The 26,746-nt window shown below is 52.1% G+C and overlaps 3 protein-coding genes across 3 annotated transcripts; 1 reads left to right on the forward strand and 2 right to left on the reverse strand.

The window, feature by feature from the left end:
- Window positions 1-2,467: 2,467 nt before the first annotated feature.
- Window positions 2,468-12,378, reverse strand: cog1 (component of oligomeric golgi complex 1). Its single transcript, XM_068749930.1, has 15 exons — window positions 12,046-12,378; window positions 11,721-11,968; window positions 10,720-10,901; window positions 10,404-10,580; window positions 10,175-10,325; window positions 8,972-9,182; window positions 8,524-8,887; window positions 7,364-7,794; window positions 7,098-7,244; window positions 6,867-7,028; window positions 5,669-5,790; window positions 5,419-5,527; window positions 4,936-5,045; window positions 4,783-4,864; window positions 2,468-2,683 (listed from the first exon to the last, which is right to left on the reverse strand). The coding sequence occupies exons 1-15, from the start codon at window positions 12,367-12,369 to the stop codon at window positions 2,543-2,545; spliced, it is 2,961 nt and encodes a 986-aa protein (XP_068606031.1). The 5' UTR covers window positions 12,370-12,378; the 3' UTR covers window positions 2,468-2,542.
- Window positions 12,379-14,212: 1,834 nt separating this feature from the next.
- Window positions 14,213-15,963, forward strand: smim22 (small integral membrane protein 22). The gene is made up of 4 exons (XM_068750336.1): window positions 14,213-14,394; window positions 14,928-15,211; window positions 15,609-15,679; window positions 15,756-15,963. Exons 2-4 carry the CDS (start codon window positions 15,082-15,084, stop codon window positions 15,801-15,803), a joined length of 249 nt encoding a protein of 82 aa, XP_068606437.1. The 5' UTR covers window positions 14,213-14,394; window positions 14,928-15,081; the 3' UTR covers window positions 15,804-15,963.
- A 1,120-nt stretch (window positions 15,964-17,083) lies between these two features.
- Window positions 17,084-26,375, reverse strand: rogdi (rogdi atypical leucine zipper). The gene is made up of 11 exons (XM_068750276.1): window positions 26,301-26,375; window positions 23,315-23,386; window positions 20,922-21,004; window positions 20,762-20,816; window positions 20,582-20,662; window positions 19,744-19,839; window positions 19,564-19,662; window positions 18,761-18,874; window positions 18,622-18,671; window positions 18,408-18,534; window positions 17,084-17,667 (listed from the first exon to the last, which is right to left on the reverse strand). Exons 1-11 carry the CDS (start codon window positions 26,373-26,375, stop codon window positions 17,626-17,628), a joined length of 894 nt encoding a protein of 297 aa, XP_068606377.1. The 3' UTR covers window positions 17,084-17,625.
- Between the last annotated feature and the right edge of the window lie 371 nt (window positions 26,376-26,746).

The raw sequence follows: 26,746 nt of genomic DNA on the forward strand, positions 1-26,746 counted from the left end.
CACACGCCTACACACACACGCCTACACACGCGCACACACACGCCTACACGCACACGCGCACACACACGCCTACACACGCACACACACATGCCTACACACGCACACACACACACGCCTACACACGCACACGCACACGCCTACACACGCACACACACACACACACGCCTACACACACACGCACACACATTCGATTTGCAATTCCATGTCATGCAAATGCTCCTCGTGCCAGATCCGGCGTACACGCAGCAGTCGCTTTGAATTAAAGGTGGCATCGTGTTCATTAGCAGTTTTGGTTTGTCTTTGTAAGTTAGCAACACGAGGAGATGCTGAATGGACACGTCTCACTGAAGGACACTCGAGCTGTCACACAGCAGCATCTACAAGTATATATATATATATAAAAACTTGTAGATGCTGCTAAGACACGTCCAGGACTCAGTTTCAGTTTTAATCAACTGTACCCTGAAAGCTACAGAAACAGCTGTGGTCATAATTTAAACACGGTTTCATAGAGACGACTACGAAGCTTCACCCTGTCCTCTGCATCTTCACTTTACTTTATTTATACCCGAAGGTAGATTTGTTTTGCTGTGATGTAAAGTTAAAACACTCAATATCCATTTAAAGCCAGCAAACATACATATAAAATTTAAACAAACCGTTAAAAGTGCTCAAATAATATTTCATCAGCGCCAGTAAACCAAGATGTCATAATAAAATAATTTTTAAAAAAATGTCGTCCTCCCTCACTACGTCCATGTCTCTTCTCCTGGGTCGTCCTCTAGTCCTGTTCCCTGGCAGTTCCATCCTCAGCATCCTTCTACCGATATAGTCCCTGTCTCTCCTCTGGACATGTCCAGACCATCAAAGTTTGGTCTCTCTGACCTTGTCTCCAAAACGTCTAACCTTCACTGTCCCTCTTATTGTCTCATTTCTAATCCTGTCCAACCTGGTCACTCCCAAGGAGAACCTCAGCATCTTCATCTCCTCCACTTCTAGCTCCGCCTCCTGTCCTTTCCTAAGAGACACTGTCTCTAAGCCGTCCATCATGGCTGTCCTCACCACTGTCTTGTAGACCTGTCCCTGCACACAGGTATCCATTCTATTATTAGTTACGGAGGTACATGACGTATCGGTGGCAGGTAAACGCTGAAGCGATGCGCAGTAACAAGTTCTTACATTTCATGCAGAGGATGACATCAGTGCATGAACCAAATTTAAAAATCATCCATCCAGGCGACTTTATAACGTTTCAAAGTAAGACATCTAAATGTTGATCTATTTCAACCTGACAGGAAGTCCTGACCAACGGTCAGAGATTCAAGACGGAACGAGACCAAATGAAGCCGAACTGGGATCCCTGTGGGATCTGGTCCAATTCCTGAATGTCATGAAATCAGAACTCGGAATTTCACTTCCGATTTATCTTCCATGTAAAATAAGAATTTGTCAGTGATGGTACGACCCCGTTCCAAAAACCAGGTGAGATACTGTGCAAAATGTTAACAGAAACAAAATGGGAGGAACATCGAAACCCCATTCTTACACTACAAGAACGGAACGCTACAAAAACCACGTGTCAAATGTCCAACTGTAAACTGGTTTTGAATCTCAGGCCAGTGACATGAGAGTCTAGCGCTCTGTCAGTGTTATTAAGTATCAAACGCACCAGAAATGAAACGGGCAGACCAGAGATTTATTTCTCCCTCCGGCCGCACGGACCGTCTTGGCCCAGCGCCATCTTGCTCCTACCCGTTTCCGCTTCCAGGTTCACTTTTATTGACAAAGGTCACGGCTCCACCCCTTGACCTAGTGACATCACGATACCTTCAGAGTACACAACATCGCTGCCCACCAGATGGGGCTGTTCTTTTCCAATAACAGTTAAAGGAGCTAGATGGAAATATGTAAAACAATCCTAACGCGACAATTAAAGGAAGTTGAGAAAACTGGAAAAGTCGTGAAATGCGAAAAAGAAGCCACCCGGTGGAACGGTGAGGTAAGATTGATATGAACCATTAAAAACGGACCGCATCCTGTAATAACACTGAAATCTGCAGTAATACATGCTGTATTGCATACACATACAGTAGAATGCATGTATTATATGGGATTACAGCAGAGTTTTGGAGAAGCTTTGGCAAACATTAAAAACCTTTTCTTTTTTTTACAATTATATTTACATTTTTCTGCTTCAACATTTTAAATGTTCTTTGTGCCATTATTTACATTTGAGGTCCACCGAGTTGAAAATACGTACTTGCATTTTGTTTTATTTACGTTTGAACAGCATCCCAGCTTTACTGGGATGGGGTAGTCAGTGTTGCCGTGGTAACAGCGTAGGGCCAGTCAGCCATGATGTTTACAGTCTCCCTTTGCTGCGGTTTGTTTTTGGAATAAAGTCCCATTCAGAATTCCATAATGGTGTCTACTTATAAGAAAATCACACAGACACATTCCTCAAGAGAGAAAGTTGTATTCACAGTACAAATACTTCGTACGACGTTTCACCAAGTGCAAATCAGAAGCCTTGAGCCAAGGGTTATTTGGCCATGCTGGACAGCCAACTGAGTTTGAATAAGGAAGAGGAGGATGCGTCTTCCTCCTGATCAGCAAGCTGCCTGAACAGGCTGCCGGGCCGGACGCTTTCGGAACACTCGGCTTTGGAGGCCGGAGGCGTCTCCTGGAGGACGGAGAACACAGACAGAGCAGCCAATCAGGGCACACGAGCAGCTACAGTCGTTTGGGAACGTTGCTGTGAAAAGATACTCGGTTGTGTTTTAAAAATGGGAATGTTTTCTTTCTGCGCCCTATTTGGTCTTTTCTCTTCAACTTTTGCTGAACAACCAATCAGAGTGAGTTCTGGCATCAGCATGCTCAACATGCCAGAAAAAAAAAGACAAGTAAAAAAAATACCGCCATGGGTGGCTCAAGGCTTGTGTACCAAGTCCTGGTACTAAGTCCCTGGACTGGTACCACGTCCCTGTACTGGTACCACGTCCCTGGGCTGGTACTAAGTCCCTGTACTGGTACCACCACATCCCTGTACTGGTACCACGTCCCTGGACTGGTATCGAGTCCCTGGACTGGTATCGAGTCCCTGTACTGGTACCAAGTCCCTGGACTGGTATCGCGTCTCTGTACTGGTACCAAGTCCCTGGACTGGTATCGCGTCTCTGGACTGGTACCAAGTCCCTGGACTGGTATCGCGTCTCTGGACTGGTACCAAGTCCCTGGACTGGTACCAAGTCCCTGGACTGGTATCGCGTCTCTGGACTGGTACCAAGTCCCTGGACTGGTATCGCGTCTCTGTACTGGTACCAGGTCCCTGGACTATTCTTCCTATTCTTCAGCATCAGGGCTGTACAAAGCAACAAGTTGTGATTTCATGTGACCCAACGTGTCCAGCTGTTTCCAGATGTTGTACGGCTACTGCTACTCATGTCGTTTTCTTCCAGCAACCCTCTGATGCTGCAAAGCCACAGTAAACGCTGCAGGCTGGAAGCTAAGGCTAGCACGCTGTTGGAGAGGAAGAATGGCCGAGCTGTGTCTCCTCTCCTCTTTCTTCTCCCTAAAATAATGTCCTGCAGTGCAGAACTAGCTCGTTTTGAAACAGAAGACAAATCTGTCAAATGTCCTTGTCCATTTCTAGTTCCTGCAGTCCGATCGTGGCTTGGATGGAGTCGTTAGCGCCGACGTTTCGCTGCAGTATTTACAGTGTCGCTCAGAGACTGCTCTCAGACCAGCCAGTCCAGGCTCAGAATAGGAAACGGCCTGTCGTCACTCATGCAAACGGTATTTCAGTATTTTGTAATGGTTCAGCTGCAATAAAACAAATTCTGAAGCAGATTATTATTTCCAGAGGTTTGAAACCGTTGTCAATGCAGGCACAGCAATCAGACTCCGGATCCAAGGAGTCGCTCAAACGCGGAACCAGGACCACCGGAAACGACGGAAACGACGGAAACGACGCATACCAGACCGTTTTGGAAGTTTGCTGCCTCATCAAGAGTCAGATAAAATGCAGTAACTCTGTGTACTCCGTAGAGTGTCAGTATTTATCAAGTCTTTCTGAGCATAAATAGTGGTGGGGGGGGGGGGGGGGGGGTAGGGGGGGTGGACGGATGGGTGGGTGTTTTCAATTCCAAGATTTTGGGGGAGGAACCTTAATGCAGGAAACTGTTGTATTTTTTTTACAAACACTTCTGCCCTCCCGCTCCCCTGGGATCTGAACCCATACCGGGGGGGGGGCGGGGGGGCTCTACTGCTTTGAAGAAGCCCACTCCTGATGCATCATGTGAACTTCACTGACAACAAACAAGACAGCAAACATTTCCAAAAGTCAAAATGTCTTCTTAACAGTGAAGCTGAAAATGTGCCAGACTTTGGACGAATCCCGGGTTGGGCTGCACGGCGGCATCAGCTGTTTTTTTATTTTACACAAAGTGCTTGCTAACTAGCAATGATGTGCAACTCAAGAAGGGATTGGTCAGGCCTGTCAGCGTCGCTGGGAAATCCAGAAACGGCCCGATTCGGAGGAGTTCTGAACCCGAGAGAACGAGAGCGGTTAGTGGAAACGGAACCAGAGCATCACGTCAAGTTCAGTTAATAAAGCGCCACTGCTAAAGCACCGAAGGGAAACCAGAGCCAACACGCACGCGCTCACACGCACTTGCCTGGGGTTCTCGCCCTCAGAAGCTCTGAGAAGGCAGAGGGTGCAACAGACAACGTTAACCCAGGGTGGAACGGGAACACGCGAACGAGACCGGGTCGGGAACTCACCAGCGGATGAACCGCGTCGGGGCTTCTGGACGCCGACCTGGGTTTACGTACGTTTGACATGCTGAGGGGCAGCAACCCAAACCTGCAGAGGACGGAAGACTCAGTACGCAGACCCGGCTGGAGACGGCCCCAGCCGGGTTCCCGCCGTCTCACCTGATCTGGTTGCTGGACAGCGGCAGAATGTTGAAAGGCTCCTGGGAGTTGCTGCTGCTGCTGCGTGACGTGAAGGACTTCTCTGAGCCGGTCAGCAGCCCCAGCAGGACCTGAAACGCGACCCCACAGCCACAGGTCGCTGTTACATCGTGTCTCAGGCTGAAGGTCCGCGGCGGTTCTGAACGCAGTGGCTCGGTGGGCCGGGACTCAACCCAGTCCCAGCCCAGTCCACCTCCAGGGCACTGCCGAGGTGCCCTGGAGCAAGGCGTTGACCCCGCCCTACATGTGTTACAGGGCTCCTGCATGCGTATATAAACTACCTTCGTTTTACGATCTCAAACATTTAAATGCGACAAACAAGCAGGAACAGAGGAACTCCATAAAGGAGGAAAAAACTTCATCACTTCACCGTGTGTGGTTTAAGAGGTGTAGTGTGCGTGCGTGTGTGTGTGTGTGTGCGTGTGTGTGTGTGTGCGCGCACACCGAGGTCCTCTGGGACAGCCGGCTGAGGTTGGCATTGAGCGGCGCCGTGAACACGTCTAGGTCAAATGGATCGATGTGGCTTTCCAGCCAATCACAGGCCTGGTGAAATCTGGGGACAAAGCGGAGGGACGTCCTTTGACATCCTGGACTTTTGAGACGCACACAGACGCAATCCTGCGACAAACCTGTCCTGCATGGCATCAATGACGCCGACGACGCCCATCGTCATCATCGGCGTCTTAACACGAACCTGGGATCCTGGTGAGATCGGGAGCTCCTCCCCTCCTCCGACCTGCCGCCGAGCGTGTTGTTGAGGTAACGAAGGTCAAAGAGCAGCTGCAACGCCCTGTTCTGAGTCATTGGGAAGGATTCCTGTGTGCAGGAAGGGACAAGCACAGCGCAGGGGGGGCTCAGCAGGATGACGGGGCTGAGTCTAACACGCCTACGCCTACGAGTGTTCCATCCTCTCTCATGGCTTCAGCTAAAACTACTTATATTTGGAAATAATTGTATAAATATGATTCAGACGCGAGTCCTTCAGCGCCGGTTTGTGTAATCAGAGGCCTCCCAAACGTATCGGACACACTGCGGGGACACGTCTGTCAGCGGGACGCCGCGTCTCCATTATTCATGATAGCAAATAAAAGGTACTTCAATGTAGTGCAAGTCAAAGTTCAGTGGGCCAAACACCGTGCTGAGCTTTCACAAAATTCTTGCTCGTTACAATATTGATAATGTTTCAGTAGTATTTATACTTGAATAGTGTCATAGATCATCCTCAACACCAAGAATTAGGCGTCAAATGGACCTGGTACCAGGTCATTGCTCCTCCTTTGGTTTTTGTCTGCTCCTACATGTCTCTCTCTCCCCCTCTCCCCCGCTCGCTCTCCCTCCACCCAGCCGGTCCAGACCATCCACTACGAGTCTTAGGTTCTGTCCAAGGTTTCTGCCTGTTAAAGGGAAGTTTTTCCTTGCCTCCTTTGCCAAAGGTCTTGCTCTTGTGGGTCAAGTTGGGTTCCGTCTTTCCCTGCTAATCCTGTAAAGTGCCCTGAGATGACTTCCTGTTGTGATCTGGAGCTAAAGAAATAAAACTGAATTGAATTGAATTGAACTGAATTGAATTGAACTGAATTGAATTCTGCCCCCATTTGACTATTGGGCTTGAAAGAAAATTACAAAGAATCTTGCAGCATCAATGGACCCTGATAGCGTCTTGTGAATTCCGATGCTTTTCTAATGGAAAATGCAGGAAAGGTTTAGCCTCAGGGATCACGACCCAGACATGGAAGCCTCCTCCCGTCTCCAGCAGCCAATGGCTTCGGAGCTTTTGGGGGTCATTAAAGTATATAATGATTTTAAAAATGTTGCTTTGCGTTGCATTAGAAGAACGCTGATACACTTTGCGTCTCTCTCTCTGAATCCCCCTGCGAGGCCGTCTCGTGCGTTACCTTGCTGGGAGTCGGCTGCGTCAGGCTCTGGTAGTGGTGAAGGGCCTGAGTCAGGCAGGCCTGAAGCAGCTCCTGCAGCACGGCCTGGGGCAGAGCGTGGCCCCCCACCCTGTTCACCTGCACGCACAGCTGGAAGAGCAGCGACTGCACGAACCAGGACGGCTGCAGGAGACAGAAGCGTGAACTCACGGCGCTTCCTGGGCGCGATCCGGCCCAGGCTTTGTGGCTGACCTGAAGCGGGAGACGGATTTTGGATGTGACGCTGCTCCCAGACTCGGCTTCTTCTTGGATCTCTAGATCCTCCCAGTTTGTTGCCGTTGTTAGGACGGCACCGGCCGACTCGGCGCGAAGAGCTGTGCCGAAATGATCCAGCAGCATCTGTGAGAGAAGCCCCGTGTTAGCAGAGAGCTCGAGCAGGAACAGGAAGTACAAGAGGGACCGTCTTCCTACTGCGTGTATGTTTGTGGAATACAAATGTAGTTCTGACAGTATCTGACTTTTGAAATGGCGGAGTTCCAGATCCGGTACGCCTCCATGCTGCAGCTCACAAGCTCCTCCTCCAACCCCGCCCACTGGGCCTGGGCGGGGCTAACCTCAGCCACGCTCCGGCCTTTCCCTTGCTTTCTGCCTTGTCTGGGGGTTCCCTTTGCTGCGACCCCTGACCCGTTCTGCTTTCCCAGAATGCAGGTCTTCAGGTTGGGGCACAGTTCAATCATAGACCGGCACAGCCTGCCCAGGAAAAGGACTGAACTCAGGAACGCCAGGCTCGGCGCCGCAGAGACGGTGTCCAGTTCATGGCGCACCGCTGACAGGACGTGGCGGACGCAGGCCAGGCAACCGTCCCGTAGAGCCTCTTCCACCGCCGGCGAGTCCACGAAGCGACTCAATGACGAGCCTGGGGGGTTCTCTGTGGGGCCAGGGGAGGAGCCTGTGATGGAGGAGGAGTCAGACTGTTGATAACAGTAGGAAAGATTTCGGTCTGGGATTTGATGCAACACTGGACCTGAATGCATCGAATGTGTACCGAGCGAAACACAAACACGGCGACTGTTTTAAGCTACATGCGTGAGATGCTGCGTACGATAGCGAGGCCAACGTCGCAAATAGAGCCGCAGAACCGCGAGGCTGCAGAACCAGCATCAGTAGAACCAGCGTTAGCAGAACCAGCGTCAGTAGAACCAGCGTTAGTAGTAGAACCAGCGTTAGCAGAACCAGCGTCAGTAGAACCAGCGTTAGTAGCTGAACCAGCGTTAGCAGAACCAGCGTCAGCAGAACCAGCGTCAGCAGAACCAGCGTCGGTAGAACCAGCGTCGGTAGAACCAGCACGCCATCCTCGGTCTCCACTGACTGCTGTATAGGTGTGACTGCCACCTGCTGGTACGGAGAGTTCTTTCATGTCCCTTTGATGCTTCTGGGGGTTTATCATTACCAGCAGTCGATGCCAATCAACTTTAACTGTCTGTTGATTCTGTGATTAGCATAATAAGCAAACCTGTAACCTCTAATAGATTCCATTAACTTTAATGTGAACAAACTCCTCCTTAGACTAAATGGCCTGCGTGAATCCGATCTTTTATTTTATTTCCTCATTAGACAGTGTATAACATCAGTCTCGGCCCAATCAGCAAGCTGCTGACCGGGGGGGCGCCACCCTTACCTGTGACCTGGGAGGGGAGGTAGTACTGCAGGTCATCCAGCCTAGCCTTTAGCTTAGCATCCATGGAAGAGCAAAAGCTTTGGACGCAGGGCGTCAGCGCCTGCGTTTTCATGGCCAGGTTGCTCCTGTGGTGCTGCTGCCCCCGCTGTGCCACGCTGACCCACCCTGCGTCACTCGGCAGATCCCCGGGAGACTCTGACCACAGGAACGAGGCCACGTCTGCCTCGTACTGGGCTCCACGGCCAGAGCCGGGGTCGGTTCCTGAAGAAGTACGGCTGGTCCGTCCCTCCAAGTCCCTCAAAACGGAGACAAGAAGCTGAACGGAGCTTGTTGAAATGGCTCCAGTTTCTTCTTTGGTGATGGCCTGGCAGAATGGGAGGAGGGAACGTGTGTGATGTGTGTGTAAATGCTAAAATGTGTCCAACGGGGAAGCAGGGAGAGGACTCACCTGCAGCCGCTGAAGGAAGAGCTGCTGCAGGAAGTCCTCCCAGACAGCCAGGGGGCGCTGCAGCAGCAGCCGGCCCACGGTGCTCCAGTGCTGACTGATGGAGTCGGTGGACAGGAGGTCCCAGACGGCGTCTCGAATGGCGGCCAACCCCTTCAGGCTCTTCACGTAGACCAGCAGGCTGCCAACGCCACGGCAGATGTCCTCCTTGCAGCTGAGAACGGGGACATTTCATTTCCAATCAATAAGTGATTCTATTCGAAATAATGGTGAGTCAAGTTCAAGTAAATGAAAATCAACACAGTCTGCTGAATTTTAGGTCGTCCGTCTGTCCGTCCGTCCGTCCGCTTCTGCTTAGTGCAGTGGTGTCAAACTCATGTTCTCCAAGGGCCACATTAGCATCATGTTTACCCTCCAAAGGCCAAATGTAAACCGTAACACAGTAAAAATGTAACTAAATGTAATGTAATCTAATGTAAAATAAAAGTAACTACTCCTTAACATGCTGTTAAATAACTATTTATTTTTAAACTCTTTAGTAATTACAATAAAATATTCAGTTTTGATATCACTTTTTTAAAAGGTTGTAACTTAAAAATTGTTAGAGATAAAGCCAAACTGTAAATGATAAAAATCATAAGTATGAACCAAAGTTTGTGATGGGAATAAATTAACATCTAATAATGTGGAAAAGTTCCATTCAAATGCAATCATCACGCAGGAACAAAGATAATCGATACAAAATCAAAGCAAAACCAAAAAGGCACCACCTTGTCTTGTCATGGACATGCAGAAACCAAAAAAACAACCAAAGTGGGAAAGATAAAGAACATTCCCCGAGTCAATGCCACGGAAAAGAGTCACCTTCGGGATCAGCACTGGACAGCTCCATGTGTAGTCGGCTACCTATGGAGCTGTCCAGTGCTGATCCTGAAAGTGACGTCTTTTCCGCGGCGTTGACTCGGGGAATGTTCTTCAGTGTATAATTATATAAGATATACATATGTGTAGTAACATCAGCAAGGAGAGAGAAGCTTTATTGATTTAGCTTCCTGCTTCCTAAAAAAAAGCCCCCCAACATTTTGGTAGAATAAAAATCTTACAACCAGCATGTTTGGTTGAACATCTAAATCATTAAATGAGCAACAAGACAAAAGGGAACTATGACAAAATGTGACAGAGGGGGCGCTCTCATTGGAAGCTTACGTATCGATCCACTGCTGCAGCGTAGCCTGGAGCTGCTCCGTCTGAATCGGCTGAGCCAGGGTGCGCAGGACGGGCTGGAACTCGGCGATGGAGGCAGGCAGGTACTTGAACCAACTACCTGTACTCGCCTCCTCCTGCAGCACTCTCCTCCCTTTGGTTGGAGAGACAGGATAGATGGACCAATCACAGCAAACGTTCATTTCTACATAATTTGAATCAGCTCTTCCACCTGCCGGCGTGGCGGAGGTGACGTCCTCCAGGACAGAGAACAGCAGGCCACAGCTCGGGGCCCCCTCCCCCGGCTTGGGACTCCCCTCTGGGGGCAGGTAGAACACGGCGTAGGCCTGGAACAGAGTGGTGACCAGCAGGTCAACCAGGCTGCACACCTGGGCCTTGATCCCCGTACCTGGACCAAGTCCACATGTTAGAACCGGGACAAATCTGTGATGCCTTGCATTTGCAAACAGACGGGAGGAAAAGCTTCCACCGCCCCCGGATCCGGAGCGCGTGCATGCTGGGGGGGGGGGGGGGGAGTGTTACGCTACCATGCTGGGGTTGGTTCAGGAGTTTATGGATGGAGGCCTTCCGGGCCAACAAGAATCCAGCCAAGGCCTGGCGGGGCGAGCTGTCCTCCAACAGCATCGTGGACACCAGGGCCTCGGCGATGGCCTGGTCCGAGACGGCCCGGCCCTGCAGCAGAACCCTGCTGTCCAGGAGAATGGCCGACCTGCAAAGCGGCACGGGAATTAGCATCTGTGAGGGAGCATTCCCAAAGTGGAGCTGAGCTGATGGGATATGAACCATATCCAGGCGGGTCAGGCTTTAAATGTTTGGGTCCACCAGGCGGGTCGGACGAGCTGCTCGGCTTTGGTCGTCAATTCTCAAGATAACAACATTTATCAATCGATCCTCCTACAGAGGTCAGAAGGGAGACCCTAGAACCCTAGAACCCTGACACCAGAATGTTATAGCTACCCTAGAACCCTGACACCAGAATGTTATAGCTACCCTAGAACCCTGACACCAGAATGTTTTAGCTACCCTAGAACCCTGACACCAGAATGTTATAGCTACCCTAGAACCCTGACACCAGAATGTTTTAGCTACCCTAGAACCCTGACACCAGAATGTTATAGCTACCCTAGAACCCTGACACCAGAATGTTTTAGCTACCCTAGAACCCTGACACCAGAATGTTATAGCTACCCTAGAACCCTAGAACCCTGACACCAGAATGTTTTAGCTACCCTAGAACCCTGACACCAGAATGTTTTAGCTACCCTAGAACCCTAGAACCCTGACACCAGAATGTTTTAGCTACCCTAGGACCCTAGAACCCTGACACCAGAATGTTATAGCTACCCTAGAACCCTGACACCAGAATGTTATAGCTACCCTAGAACCCTGACGCCAGAATGTTTTAGCTACCCTAGAACCCTGACACCAGAATGTTTTAGCTACCCTAGAACCCTGACACCAGAATGTTTTAGCTACCCTAGAACCCTAGAACCCTGACGCCAGAATGACGTACACAGGTGTGTGCTACCTGAAGTGTCCCGTCGTCGCCACCTGCCGGACCAGGATGGGGAAGCGGGCCAGGACGGGGGTGTACTGCCCCCCCGCCGTCGCGTCCAGCTGCAGCAGCGCGTGCAGGCGGCAGCACAGCAGGTAGAGCCGGGTCGCCTGCAGGTACCGGGAGGCCCCCATGGCGCTCCAGATGCGCTCCGGGATCTCCAAGAGGAGCTTGATCTGGGAGGCCATGGTGTAGAACCTCTCCTTCCAGAGCCGCGGGCTCTACGGACAGACGCGCGCGTTACGCGCGTTACGCACAGAAACAACGCGGACCGAACCCGAGTGGGTGAACTACCCACCTGGTCCGCGGTGCCGGCGAGGCCGGCGGGGCCGCCCGGGCCGGGCCCCCCCAGCTTCAGCCTGTGGCAGTACTGGTGCATGTCCTGGATGAACCGGACCACGTTCTCCGAGCGCTGCCGCATCTCTCCGATCGTGTCCGCGGCGTCGATCAGGTCCCGGTACCGCTCACCGACCATCTGGCGCAGCTCCTCCTTCTTCTGCTCGATCTCGCCGCGGACTTTGCGTTCGATGCGGCGGATCTGCTCGGTGTCGTGACGCTCGAACAGAACCGCCGGGTCGGAGACCTCCGAGACCCGGACGGGTAGAGCCCGGTTATCGGCCATCGCAGCCCAAAACACAAACAGGTCGGACCCGGAAGCGCGATGAGCCACTTCCTGCTCCACGTAAACAGGACGGTGACGTAGAGCAGGAGGATGCGCTCATTGGTCAAACGGACATCCGGGTAAATGCAGGCCCGCCCCCGCCCACAGCTGCACCAATCAAATACATTTGTGGCGGCATCCCGAAGGATGCGTTCAGGGCGTGTCGGAATAATCAGTTTTATTTTGCGCATCGATCCACCCGTTTTCTTGAGTGCCCTAATTTGCATGTTTTTGGCGGTTCATACATGCATATCCGCAGAGATAGGATTCGAACCCGGTACCTTCTGCTGTGATGTTTAACACGCTCGTGCGGCTTTACGTGGCTTTTAATCTCAGCTCACCAAAATAAAAGCACAGAAATATTAATGATGGAAAGAATCATCAAAGAGGCTAAAATAGCATGTGATCATATCCAGCCATGTTTTAGAAAATGATGCATGGATTATCTATCGATCACAAACATCTTGTCCAGAGAAACGTTCCAGATGTTTTTATGTGCAAAGGTTCGTGGCAGTGACTTTATGACCTTCATTCATTTTCTGTTCCGATTCTCCTGCGTGGGGTTTCCAGGAAGGATTAATGATAAACTTATATGAAAGTTGTACTTTTTATGTCGTGGCGTGTTCTGTCTAAAAGTACAAGTACAAGTACTTTATTGAATTTCCAGCTCTGCATCCTGATAGTTCTGGATCACTGGGTTACTGCGATTACAAACTGATAATAGATTCGTTTTGGATTCTGTTTTAGAGGCCTAGTCCTGAAAATAAAGAGTTACGCCTATATTGGGAACAATGTACATTTGAAATATGTTTATATTTATATCAGAATTATCACAGAGTAATGTGATAACAGATCATTTGATTTGCAGCCATTGCACGTCTGAACCCTTCTCTCTGTTTCCTGGTTTCTCCAGGTGGGAGCCAGGTTTTATTTCTTTTTATCAGTTTTATTGAAAATAAACAAATATAATGCAACAAATACTGTGACGAGTTTCAACAGGCTCGCGCTACATGAACATTCTGAGAAAGAAAAAGAGAGGCATAAAATTCTTACAACATATTTTACTAAATGAACTTTGCTTTCATTGCTTTTGCGTTCAAGGTGCACTTCAGGCAACACAAGTAAGTATACAAATAAAGTAAAGTATAAAAATAACAATGTTAGGTTTTTGTCTTGCAAATTTGCTGGCATGAATGTTTGGCTAGAAGGAGGATTAGATTAATAATATAGCCCTTCTCTGGGGGAATAATATCGCAAGGGAATCCAGATTATATCTAATCTAGTTTGAGAGCAATATTAAATTTTCCACTGAAGAGTTTTATATCTCGCCAGCAGGTTATAATAAAGCTGCATTCCCAGAAGAGGCGTGTTATTGTCTCGTCCTCCTTAAAGCAAAAACAACAAAGGGCCGATATTTGCATAGAATTTAGCTCATCTCATCTCAAACTAGTTCGGTAACACCGATGTAACATTTGAAAAGAAAATATTTTATTTTTTCTCAACAACAACCATATTTCTTCCCAATTTACATCCTATAAATGATTCCACACAAAGACTGAGGCAGGTTTGCTGATTTATTTATCATGATTAATTTGTTATTGGTTTATTTGTACTGATAAAAGTATCTGAATTTCCTGCGTGAAGGTGAAACTCCATTTGGGTGAATGCTAAACTCCAGATGTTAATCCTGAAGAGAAGACCTGCAGAATTCGATTTACATAAAGGTGGGAGCCAGGTAGACGCACCTGGCCGTTCGGAGTGACGTCATCCCGTCAGGCTGCGTCGTCTGGAACCGAGGAGGAAGGCACGCGCTCACCGCTCAGTGCGTCACCTCTGAACAGGTTCGCCAGGTAAACCATCGCACCCGGAAGGGAAGCGACCAAAGCGACGCGGCTCCGTGTCCAGGTGGAGAATTCATCGGACCAGCTCGTTTGGGTTCGGGGACAACTTCAAACGAGGACGCGCCGTGACGTCATCGAAGCGCAGGTATTTACAAGGGAAATGGAGAAAAGACGGATCGCTGCGCGGCCGCGACGGAAAGTATCACGAAACGAAAGTCCTGCGGGCGTGCGCGTCAGTGAAGATGAAAGTGCGCGTCCTTCAAATGTTAAGAAGATATTTAAGTAAAAATCAGTTCGATGCTGATTGTAATATTTACGATGAATTCATTTCTGCCAGTTTTCTTTTTTTTTTTGTAACTAAAATATAAACCCGGGGTCAGAGGTCAGGGCAGCTGGACAGACCCAGCAGTTCACACACAACTTTAATGATAGGAAGCTGCAACGACACGAACACACGGAAAAGAATGCCGGAGAAATGCCGACTGTGCAGATCCAGTCGTATTTATCCTGTGTGACTGATCCGTTGCCATGGTGATCTCGATGCCTTGTCATAAACCCGTTCCCACATTACTGGCTGAAACAATCTGATATTCCCCCCCAGTCGGATCCCGACCGCTCCGGTTCAGAACAAACGACCCCCGTTTGGAGGACTAAAGCCTTTGGACGCTTGTTTTTCAGGTGAAACCAGCGGCGTCCGAAGCGTCCGAGTCGGTGGGAGTCGGTGGGAGTCGGTGGCAGTCGGTGGGAGTCGGTGGGAGTCGGTGGGAGTCGGTGGGAGTCGGTGGCAGTCGGTGGCAGTCGGTGGCAGTCGGTGGCAGTCGGTGGCAGCGCGATGGATCGGAGCGACCTGCAGCAGCAGCTCGAGGACCAGGCCCTCGACGTGGTTTCCAGGCTGCAGTCCAAACAGCTCTTCCAGTCCGACTGGGACATCGCCTCCTTCGCAATGTTCTTCATCTTCATCGGTGAGGCGTTGTCGTGGTTACGCAGTCCGGTCGTGAACCCCACGTGAAACGGCGCAGCACTCTTCACTCGTCGTTCACCTTGATCAGGATCTGAATGACGGGGGTCGGGGGGGGTCACATGATCGCCGGCGTCCGTTTGTCCGTCCGTCAGCAAGAAAAGGCAAATGATTCCGGACGACGCTCTCGGGAAAGCTTGGGAATGTTACCAGGAACAGATAATGATCCAATGTAGAAGCTTCTGGTGCTGATCCAGATCACCGTGTGGGGGGGCGAGCTGCTTGGGGGAGGTCTGTGCTCTCTGTGCTGTTCTAGTTAAACGGGTGATTGTTTGAGAGTCTCGTCCCAACTTCCGTCCGTCCGTCTGTCCCCCCTTCTCCGTCCGTTTGCTTTGTTGCAGGGATGGTTCTGCTGCTGGTCCTCCTGGTTCTGGTCCGCTGCTGCTGCTGCGGCTGCTGGGATGACGAGAAGGTTAGCGGAGGCGTTAGATGAAAGCCTCGTCTTCATCACTGCGACACTAAGCCGGCCCCTTCTGGTTCCTCCACAGCCCCGGAGGAGGAAGGTCGGGATCGAGAACCTGGGTCTGGAGCCCTGAGTGCGGCGCCCCCCCCGAGGGAAGTCCGACCTCAGCGACAGGAAATGAAGTGTTGCCGTGCCACATGTAGAAATCGAACGGGCTTCGTTGCTAGGATACCACTGACTTGAGACCGTCCTTTGGGTGTGGTTTTAAAGGATGAAGGTTTTACTCCACAATAAAAGCTCAATAAATAAAATGTCTTGATTATTCTAGTCGACAGGAAAATGTCTCTAAAGGTCACAGGAAACAGGAAGTGATGATGCATCAGCGGGCTGGGGGCGGAGCTCAGCGTTATTGATTAGGATGCTTTTATTGCACAGATATCAGATCACCTCCACATCGTAGCGTTTAAATACAGATGAACACTGGAACAGGCGTTTGTTCGGAATCGGACGAGCATCGACAACAAATGTGCAAAACGTGAAATAAATACGATCAATGTAATCGATTACATCAGCATAATTACAAGTAGCTTATTAGTTAGTGGAAGAACGAACGTTGAACTTGTGTCATTTTTAACAAACCAAGTGATGAACTACAAAAACAAAGCACTGGTCCAGACCCAAAGTCCACCTGAACCCGGTCGGTCCGGACCCCAACAGAACTACAGATCAGTGTGGAGTGTGGAGAGGACGCAGCCGTAGCGGACCTGGATCCGACCAGCCGGATCAGATGTCCCCCTTTGTCCTCCACTGCGTCCCCCTTTGTCCTCCACTGCGTCTCCCTTTGTCCTCCACTGCGTCTCCCTTTGTCCTCCACTGCGTCCCCCTTTGCCCTCCACTGCGTCCCCCTTTGTCCTCCACTGCGTCTCCCTTTGTCCTCCACTGCGTCTCCCTTTGCCCTCCACTGCGTCCCCCTTTGCCCTCCACTGCGTCCCCCTTTGTCCTCCACTGCGTCTCCCTTTGTCCTCCACTGCGTCCCCCTTTGCCCTCCACTGTGTCTCATTTTGCCCTCCACTGCGTCTCCCTTTGCCCTCCACTGCGTCTCCCTTTGTCCTCCATTGTGTCTCCCTTCGTCGTGGGTCTGCAGAGCGCAAACATCAGCTCTCGTGCATAAAGGTTTGGAAAGGTGGACGTTGGGACTGGACCTGAAACACCCGAGTCGTGAACACGTCACCAACGTGAAACGTTTCCTGCGTGCTAGCGCAGCGCTCACTACGGCCTCCCCTCGCCGTCATGCCCCCCCCCCCAGGACATTAAAGTTCTAGCTGCCTCGTCATTATAGAGGTAGAACGGTACTCAGCAAAGCCTAACTTCTGCCAAACGCCTTTAACCCCCCCCCCCGTGTTTCATGCCGGATTAAAGTGTGGTGCTTTTTCAAGGGACGTGGGGAGCCGTGGACCCGAGTGGGTGTGTGGAAGGATGGACGGTAACTCCATGCACCCCCTTCCTGAAGGTACGTGGATCCCTTTATCCCTTTATCTCGATCTTCCCCTAAACTCCAGGGGCTTGTTCCCGGCCCGCGTTCCATCCGGCCACCAAGCCGGATGCAAGGAGGAGAACGAGAAGGACACGAGTCCGAACACCGTCCCGCTGCCGCGAAGCAGAAACGCGCCCAACGGGCCCCCGCTTGACCTCCCGAATGATTGTTCCACACACTTCAGTAGTTTAAACAAAACAAAACAAAACTTCTAATAGTAAATGAGCAACAACAACAAGATCCGTCCATTAAGAGGGAAATCAGCACACGCATGGGGGGGGGGGGGTCTGCTGGGGTTTGATTGGCTCCTTCATTTCGGCATGCAACACTTGGACAGGAATGACTGGATGAACGGAGCGTCTGAAAGCTTGAAACCTTCCCTTACACTCGCGCGGCTCGTTTGGGCGGGGCCGCCGCTGGACTAGAAAGGTCTGTAGTTCCAGAAGCTGGAGAAGATGGAGATCTGCAGGGAGGAGACAGAACGCACCGCGGGTTACACACGGGGGCGGGGGCCTTCACGCTAGCACAGCAGCATTCACACGGCGAGACAGGGACGGCGTTGGAGTCGTCGGAGGCCTTCCGGTTCCTCTGTCTCCAGTCCAGAACTGGAGCTACGTTAATCTCGTTGGAGACCGACCCGGATCCGGACCTGGACCTGGACCTATATTCTGGGGCGATGCATGACGGCCCGGCATCGTGCAGCAGCACCAGATCTCTTGCTTCCGCCTCTCCTTCGCACAACTCGTCACTTTCTCTTGCACCAAAGCACGATCCACAACACCCGACACGACCGGACGGACCCTCCGAGCCGACGGATTCTCCGAGATCCTCCGAGCCGACGGATCCTCCGAACCGACGGATCCCTAGCCGACGGATCCTCCGAACCGACGGACCCTCCGAACCGACGGATCCCGAGCCGACGGATCCTGCGAGCCGACAGATCCTGCGAGCCGATGGATCCTCTGAGCCGACGGATCCTCCGAGATCCTCCGAGCCGACGGATTCTCCGAGCCGACGGATCCTCCGAGCCGAAGGATTCTCCGAGCCGACGGATCCTCCGAGCCGACGGATTCTCCGAGATCCTCCGAGCCGACGGATCCCGAGCCGACGGACCCTCCGAGCCGACGGATTCTCCGAGCCGACGGATCCTGAGCCGACGGATCCTGAGCCGACGGATCCTGAGCCGACGGATTCTCTTCCTACCTTGTCCTTGAGCTGCTGGCAGAGCTGCAGGGAGATGGTGAAGAACACCAGCGTGTCGTTCAGCCACGGCACCACGCTCTCCACCTTGTGGACGTGACTCACTTCAAAGCGATTGTTGTTCAGCTCACTGTGGAGGAGAAGGGGGGGGGGGGGTGAACCCAGAACCCAGAACCCACTCGGTGCTGGAGCAGCAGGTCTCCGGCCACGGACTTACAACGTCGCTCCGGGGTTGTGCATCACGGAGCTTCCGGCGAGCTTGAAGTTCTGAGAGGAGAGACGGGAAACGGGAGGAGATGAGCGCCGCGGCGCCGGGCGACGCCGGGCGGCGCCTCGAACAGAGCCACGCCTCCTACCTTGGTGGCGTTGGGGGGCAGCACGTGCAGCTGATACACGGTCAGACACAGCTTGCTTAGGTTGATGTAGAAGTTCACCATCACGTCCCCGGGCATGGGGGGGGTGAACATCTTCTGTTGGAGGAGGATCACAGTGAGCGATGATGATGATGATGATGATGATGATGATGATGATGATGATGGTTTAGGATCAGCGTTTAGGATCCATCTCGGTACGCAGGATGTTGCTAAGATACGACATTGGATGTTTAAGCTTTGTTGGCTTCTCCTTTTGAAGCACCGGGAATCAGCCGACGCATCGCTTCATGGAACTTAAGTGATGCGTGCACGTGCGCGTGCACGTGGAGGTGTGTGAGCTCCCTCCCCTTTTCCTCCTGTACCAATCAGCCGCTCCATCACTAACACACCCCTCGTTGAAGAGTTACGTTTAGCCTCCCGCAACACTTCTAACCTTTTCCCTACTTTAATTGTAATAATGTCGGACAAATGAAAAATAATTCAGCTTTTTTTTTTCTCTCTGTTCTCTTGAAGTCCTTCAAAGCGTAAAAAAACAAACCCCCCCCAAAAAAAGTACACAATCCCACTTCTCTTTCTCTGACCTTGCGGATGTTTAGAATAAATTGCTACATTTCGTTAGCTACATATATCTTGATTAGCTGGGCCGATATGATTGGCTGTGTTTGCATGTCCGTCAGCAGCAAAAACAAATGCAGATTTAAATGTTTTGACCCCCCGCCCCCTTAAATGTTCGTGTCGTGATGTAATCAGAAGGATTTCTGTAAAGCCAGTCCTCCCCGTTTTACCATCAGGGCGCTGGTGGCCAGCTCGGGTAGCGTCATGGAGGCCGGCGTGGTGAGGCGGTTTCGCGCCCTCGTCAGCTGGAGCATCACCGCGTCCATGAGCTAAGGCAGGAAGAAATATCAGGAAGTGGCCCACGGAAGCACTGGGACGCAACGGGACGCGGCCCCCGCCAGGAAACTGACCTTATTCACCTCGGCCCCCGTCTTGAAACGATAGCTTTCGTCATGGCTGCTCAGCAGCTGGAGGGCCTGGTTCACGTGGTTCCTGGCATCCTGGATCTGAGGGAAGAACGGAGGCGCACGTAGTGAGGAATCCAAAGCAGACGCTCCTCAGTCAAACCCAACACAAATCCCTACCATCAACGCGCACCACTGAATCGGCTACCCTCGGGGTCGGAGCGAAACTACAGGAAGGGAAAACAACACGAATCTACACGTCTGTGTACATTCTCTGCCATCCGGGTCACAAGAGTAAAATAAAGGATCAGCTGGACTCGTTCAAGTTAGATCGGAGACGTTTCGCCTTCATCCACGAGGCTTCTTCAGTTCTGAGAGACGGAGAGTTTAGATACTACAGAAAACAAAGAAGGGACCGAAACCACCAAGGCAATCAGACTGCCCAGGGGTATTAGCATCTCCTTTATGAATGCCAATGCTCCCCGGAAGGCATGAAACCTGACTCCCCTGGAGTCATTACTGTCCATAAGGTGAAGGGTTGTTGCCCCCCCCTCCCCTCCCCTCCCCTCAGGTGAGCTGTTACCATTACCCCCCGTTACTCTATTTAGAAGGGCCAGTCATAAAGCGATTAGCGGTGAGGAACCGGCTTTTTGGTGGGTGGAAACCGGAGAACGCGGAGACGGAGAGAACATGCAAACCCCTCACCGAAATACAAGCACACGCCACAGGATGAACACGTGTAGGGCCAAGATCTACTGATCAATGACCCCCCCCCATGGACAAGCACGCACAAACAGAACCGGAGCCTGGTTCCGCCTTAGCTTGACGCTGCGCTGCTCACTACCTGCTGGAGTTTCCACTGCTTGTCCTCCCTGAACTGGAAGTGCAGCGTTTGGCTGCTTTTTGCAACCTTCAGGTTTATGTCCTGTTGACAAAAGCAAAGCGTCAACCAGGAAGTCGTTCAGTCGATGATTTACCGTCACACAAGGAGAATACGGCCATGACGGGGGGGGGGGGAACTCACAGCCTGAGTCAGCGCCTCCCCCTGTAAAGTCAGAACCCCCTTCACTTGGTCCATGCTGCAAAACAACACAACAAAATCAACGCGAGGGAAGCGGATAGCGACGTGATAACGACTAACAGACACAACCTCGATTACGTTAACACACGGGATGTTTCATTACGTTGAGCTGCCGAGGATGAAGTTCTCCTGTTTGAGCTGACTCTCCAGACCGGGACTCGGGATGGAGAAGCGTCGCGATGCCTCCTGTGCACGCCAGAGAACACACAAGATTAGTGCCTTTGATGCTCCTTCTTCGTCCTGTGTCTCTTTGAACCTCGGGTAGCATCCGGGTTGATTCACTCGTGTCTCGAGCAGGGGTCTCAAACTCGCGGCCCGAGGGCCACTTGTGGCCCACAGGAAGAGGATTTGTGGCCCGCAGGACAAAATGAGAGTTAACGTTAATGAGAGTTTTATATTTATTTTATTTTTATTTTTATTAAATGAATACCTCAAGAATGTCGAGTTTTTCGATTGTTAAAAATGCTGAGAAAAAGGTAGTATTTGAAACTTTTCTCGTAGTTCCTGCTTTTTCCACTGGCGGTTGCTGCTGTTCGTGGTTCTGACTGTTGCTTGTAACCATTAATTGTAATTAATTTAGTTAATTACTGTGATTCCCTTCCTGTGGAATCACTGTAGTTCCTACAAACTACTAATTGTGGTACGAGAAACATCCGTACATCAACCGCCATGCATCCTTTACTGGACATTCATCACCCTACGACTACAAACCCTACAAATCAGCGTTCTCCACTTCACCCCGTCCTTTGCATCGTCCTCCCCAACACCAGCCACTCTCATGTCCTCCCTCACTACATCCATGTGTCTTCTGGGTCGTCCTCTAGTCCTGTTCCCTGACAGTTCCATCCTCAGCATCCGTCTACCGATATAGTCCCTGTCTCTCCTCTGGACATGTCCAGACCATCAAAGTCTGGTCTCTCTGACCTTGTCTCCAAAACGTCTAACCTTCACTGTCCCTCTTATTGTCTCATTTATAATCCTGTCCAACCTGGTCACTCCCAAGGAGAACCTCAGCATCTTCATCTCCTCCACTTCTAGCTCCGCCTCCTGTCTTTTCCTCAGAGCCACTGTCTCTAAGCCGTCCATCATGTCTGTCCTCACCACTGTCTCCAAGCCGTCCATCATGGCTGTCCTCACCACTGTCTCTAAGCCGTCCATCATGTCTGTCCTCACCACTGTCTCCAAGCCGTCCATCATGGCTGTCCTCACCACTGTCTCTAAGCCGTCCATCATGTCTGTCCTCACCACTGTCTCTAAGCCGTCCATCATGGCTGTCCTCACCACCGTCTCTAAGCCGTCCATCATGGCTGTCCTCACCACCGTCTCTAAGCCGTCCATCATGGCTGTCCTCACCACTGTCTTGTAGACCTGTCCCTTCGTCCTATCACAGAGCACACCTGATACTTTCCTCCCCCCGTTCCAGCCTGCCTGCACACGATTCTTCACCTCCTTTCCACATTCTCTCCATCACTCTGCTCTGTTGACCCGAGGTACCTGAAGTCCTCTCCCTTCTTTACGTCTATTCCTTGTAGCTTCACTGTCCCCCCTGGGACCTTCTCATGTACACACATGTACTCTGTTTTACTCCTGCTCTCCTTCATCCCTCTCTTTTCTAGAGCAGACCTCCACTTCTCTAGATTCTCCTCTACCTGCAGATCACAATGTCATCTGCAAACATGATATTCAGAGGAGCTTCCTGTCTCACCTCATCTGTTAGTCTATCCGTCACCATGGCAAACAAAAAGGGGCTCAGAGCTGATCCCTGGTGCATCCCACCCCTACACTAAACTCCCCTGTTACTCCTACTGCACACTTCACTGCTGTCCTACATGTCGTGAACTACTCTGGCTTTCTCTAGATCTACAAAGACACCAGAACTCTTCTCCTCCGTTCCTCTGGCATCTTCTTCCTCTAGGATTGTATTAAACAACCCCGTTAAAAACTCTACAGCTTCCTCTCCTAGACACTTCCACACCTCCACAGGTATGTCAACCCGGCCAACTGCCTTCCCATTCTTCATCCTCTTCATCGCCTTTCTAACTTCACCCTCACTAATCTTTGTCACTTCCTGATCCACAACAGGTTCCTCTACTACCCTTTGTTCTCTCTCATTTTCCTCATTCTTTAATTCCTCTAAATACTTCTTCCATCTTCCTGCACACTACTGGCCTCCGTCAACACCTTCATCTCTACTCTTCATCACTCTAACATGCTGAACATCCTTCCTGTCTCTGTCTCTCTGTCTGTCCAGCCTGTACAGATCCTTCTCTCCCTCTTTACTATCTAACCTGGCATACAGGTCATCAGATGTCTGGCATGTGTCTTTGCAGAATTACACAGATATTACTTATCATTATGCTTTCATGGTCACACAGTCATGACGTCCATGCTATGAATTAATAAGGAACTCGGAGACATCAACTGCTCCTGCAGGCCAACAGAGGACATCTAAAACGGTGACACTTCAAGCACAACGCACGAACGGTGGTCTTTTACCTTGAGGACATCCTGGAGCTGCTTTAGAACAGCGTGCACTTCTTCTTTAAGCAGCCAGTTGAATTCCTCCTCCTGCCAAAGGGAGAAAGGAAAATGACCATTAAAACAAACCAGCATCACGGGATGACCCCTGCGCCACCTTTCACCCTTCCACAAGGGTAAAGCTGACTCTTCTCTCAAACGAGTCAAAGACACACTCGTGGACTTACAGAAGAACGAGTGGACATTTAATCATTTAGAGGGGCTTCCTGATGGGAGAGGAAAGTCGGATGTGTCAGAGAGAACTTAGCCTTGCGACAACACATGAAGCATGGCCATCCATCCATGCATCCATCCATGCATCCAACCATCCGTCTTCCACTGCTTATCCGGGGCCGGACCACGGAGGCAACAGTCTCAGCAGAGATTTCCAAACGTCTCCTCTCTCCAGCCACCTCCTACAGATCTCCCAGGGGGGATCCTGAGGAGTTCCCAGGCCAGCAGAGATACATAGTCTCTCTTAGGTCTTCCCCGAGGCCTCCTCCCAGTGGGACATGCCCGGAACACCTCCCCAGGAGGCATCCAATACAGACGCCCCAGCCACCTCAGTGGACTCCTCTGGATGTGGAGGAGCACCGGCTCTACTCCGAGCTCCTCCTCCCCCACAGACAGACAGACAGACGCTGACCTTCCCCTTGCCTCGGCGGAGGTAATAAAAGGTGGAAAGGATCAATAACAACAAGCAGAGGGCAGCAATGAGACATCTTAGCATCCGGTCTGCCTTAACCAAAGGAGACACATGATACTATCCCGAAAGTCCAAAGTACTGTTTACCGGTATGAGATTGGGAAGCGCGTTGGGAAGAATGTCCAATGCTGTCCGGATCATGAAGACTGCCCAGCGGCCAGAAACCTTTGTCCCGTAACGTCCAATAAAAACACGTCCGTCCAGCCAACAGGCTACTTAGCATTTTATGTTACAAACTGTGTCTGCGTAAAGTTAGCCAAGACTGACAGAGTTTCTCCCGCTCTCTCTCCAGACCACGATACTCTCTCACCCAAACACATTCTCAGGCAGCGCTGTGGCGGCTCTGGATCACTTCCTAGTCCAGAACATAATCCTGGTTGTATCTCATCCAGTGCTTTAAACCAGACATCAGGGAGCTGGTGGTCCGGCCTGGAACCCCCGGTCTCAGGGAGCTGGTGGTCCGGCCTGGAACCCCCGGTCTCAGGGAGCTGGTGGTCCGGCCTGGAACCCCCGGTCTCAGGGAGCTGGTGGTCCGGCCTGGAACCCCCGGTCTCAGGGAGCTGGTGGTCTGACCTGGAACCCCCCGGTCTCAGGGAGCTGGTGGTCCAGTGTCTGGTGGTCCGGCCTGGAACCCCCGGTCTCAGGGAGCTGGTGGTCCAGTGTCTGGTGGTCCGGCCTGGAACCCCCGGTCTCAGGGAGCTGGTGGTCCGGCCTGGAACCCCCGGTCTCAGGGAGCTGGTGGTCCGGCCTGGAACCCCCGGTCTCAGGGAGCTGGTGGTCCGGCCTAGAACCCCCGGTCTCAGGGAGCTGGTGGTCCGGCCTGGAACCCCCGGTCTCAGGGAGCTGGTGGTCCGGCCTGGAACCCCCGGTCTCAGGGAGCTGGTGGTCTGACCTGGAACCCCCCGGTCTCAGGGAGCTGGTGGTCCAGTGTCTGGTGGTCCGGCCTGGAACCCCCGGTCTCAGGGAGCTGGTGGTCCAGTGTCTGGTGGTCCGGCCTGGAACCCCCGGTCTCAGGGAGCTGGTGGTCCGGCCTGGAACCCCCGGTCTCAGGGAGCTGGTGGTCCGGCCTGGAACCCCCGGTCTCAGGGAGCTGGTGGTCTGACCTGGAACCCCCGGTCTCAGGGAGCTGGTGGTCTGACCTGGAACCCCCGGTCTCAGGGAGCTGGTGGTCTGACCTGGAACCCCCCGGTCTCAGGGAGCTGGTGGTCCAGTGTCTGGTGGTCCGGCCTGGAACCCCCGGTCTCAGGGAGCTGGTGGTCCAGTGTCTGGTGGTCCGGCCTGGAACCCCCGGTCTCAGGGAGCTGGTGGTCCAGTGTCTGGTGGTCCGGCCTGGAACCCCCGGTCTCAGGGAGCTGGTGGTCCAGTGTCTGGTGGTCCGGCCTGGAACCCCCGGTCTCAGGGAGCTGGTGGTCCGGCCTGGAACCCCCGGTCTCAGGGAGCTGGTGGTCTGACCTGGAACCCCCGGTCTCAGGGAGCTGGTGGTCTGACCTGGAACCCCCGGTCTCAGGGAGCTGGTGGTCCGGCCTGGAACCCCCGGTCTCAGCTGCACCCATTCAATTACTACATGGGATAATTTCCCTGGAGCCCCATGGAACGGTTGTCCTGGAGCCCTGTGGGACTGGAGACCTGTTGCCCTCTGGGATCGTTGCCCAATAGGATCATTGCCCTGTGGAACTGTTGCCCCGTGGGGCCGTTGTCCTGCGAGACTTCTGCCCTGTTGCCCCGTGGGACCGTTGCCCCTGGGGGGCTGTTAACACCAGGAACATGCCTTGACATAATAAGACCTAAAGCAGATTTACTACGCCGTCCTTCGTGTCTTCTTGCATTCCCTGAGACTTTCTGTCCAGACTGGATTAGTAGGACATTTAGGAGGGGCTTGTTGTTGTTGTTGTTGTTGTTGTTCTTGTTGTTGACAGCATCATTTTTTTATCACGACGTGATAAACGGGCTGGAACACCTAAACCCCGGACAACGAACGGCCCGCTCGCTTCGTTATTAGCTGCTTATTTCCAACAACGCAGGCTGCAGTTCCAGAACACGAACAGGCCCGTGTGACGTCACCAGGCAATGGTAACAGTGCAGCATCGTGACGCGGCTCAAGCGCCTCCGTTATCTTACGACATCATCATTTAACGACGCGTCGCCGCGGCTCGCCGCCCCGCAGCCCGCCCCGCAGCCCCCGCAGCCCGCCCCGCAGCCCCCGCTCCCCGCTCCGACGCACCGCTCCGAGGCACCGCTCCGACGCAGAGACGCCGCTCACCAGCACCGCCCGCTCCGCTTGACTCGCCGCCGACATCCGGGGCAGCTCCGACAGCGACCTCTGCGCGTTCAGCATGTCGAGCAGCAGCAAGGAGGAGGAGAAGCGCCTCGTTCCGACCTTTGAACACCTTCACCGGCGGTGGGAGGAAAGGCGCTTCGCTGCCCGCAGGTCCGGCGGAGGATGTGTTGCCTTCAGGGCCTGTCGGGAATAACGCGATCCTCAGAGAACAAGTTAAATTAGAGAGAACTGCACGAAATAAAGTCATTTGGCTCGAAAGACAAAGCAGTGAGAATACACGAATCATATAATTAAGAACTGGCAACATAAACATTCCGATATTACCTCTTAGAAGTCCACTGTGGTGGTGGAGTACTAAGATTTACGAGATCCAGTGAACGTAGCATCAGCTGGTCAGACATTTTCCATTAGTGGCCCCGCCCACTGGT

The sequence above is a fragment of the Brachionichthys hirsutus genome, chromosome 16 (genome assembly GCF_040956055.1).
Source record: "Brachionichthys hirsutus isolate HB-005 chromosome 16, CSIRO-AGI_Bhir_v1, whole genome shotgun sequence".
Classification (NCBI taxonomy): Eukaryota; Metazoa; Chordata; class Actinopteri; order Lophiiformes; family Brachionichthyidae; genus Brachionichthys; species Brachionichthys hirsutus.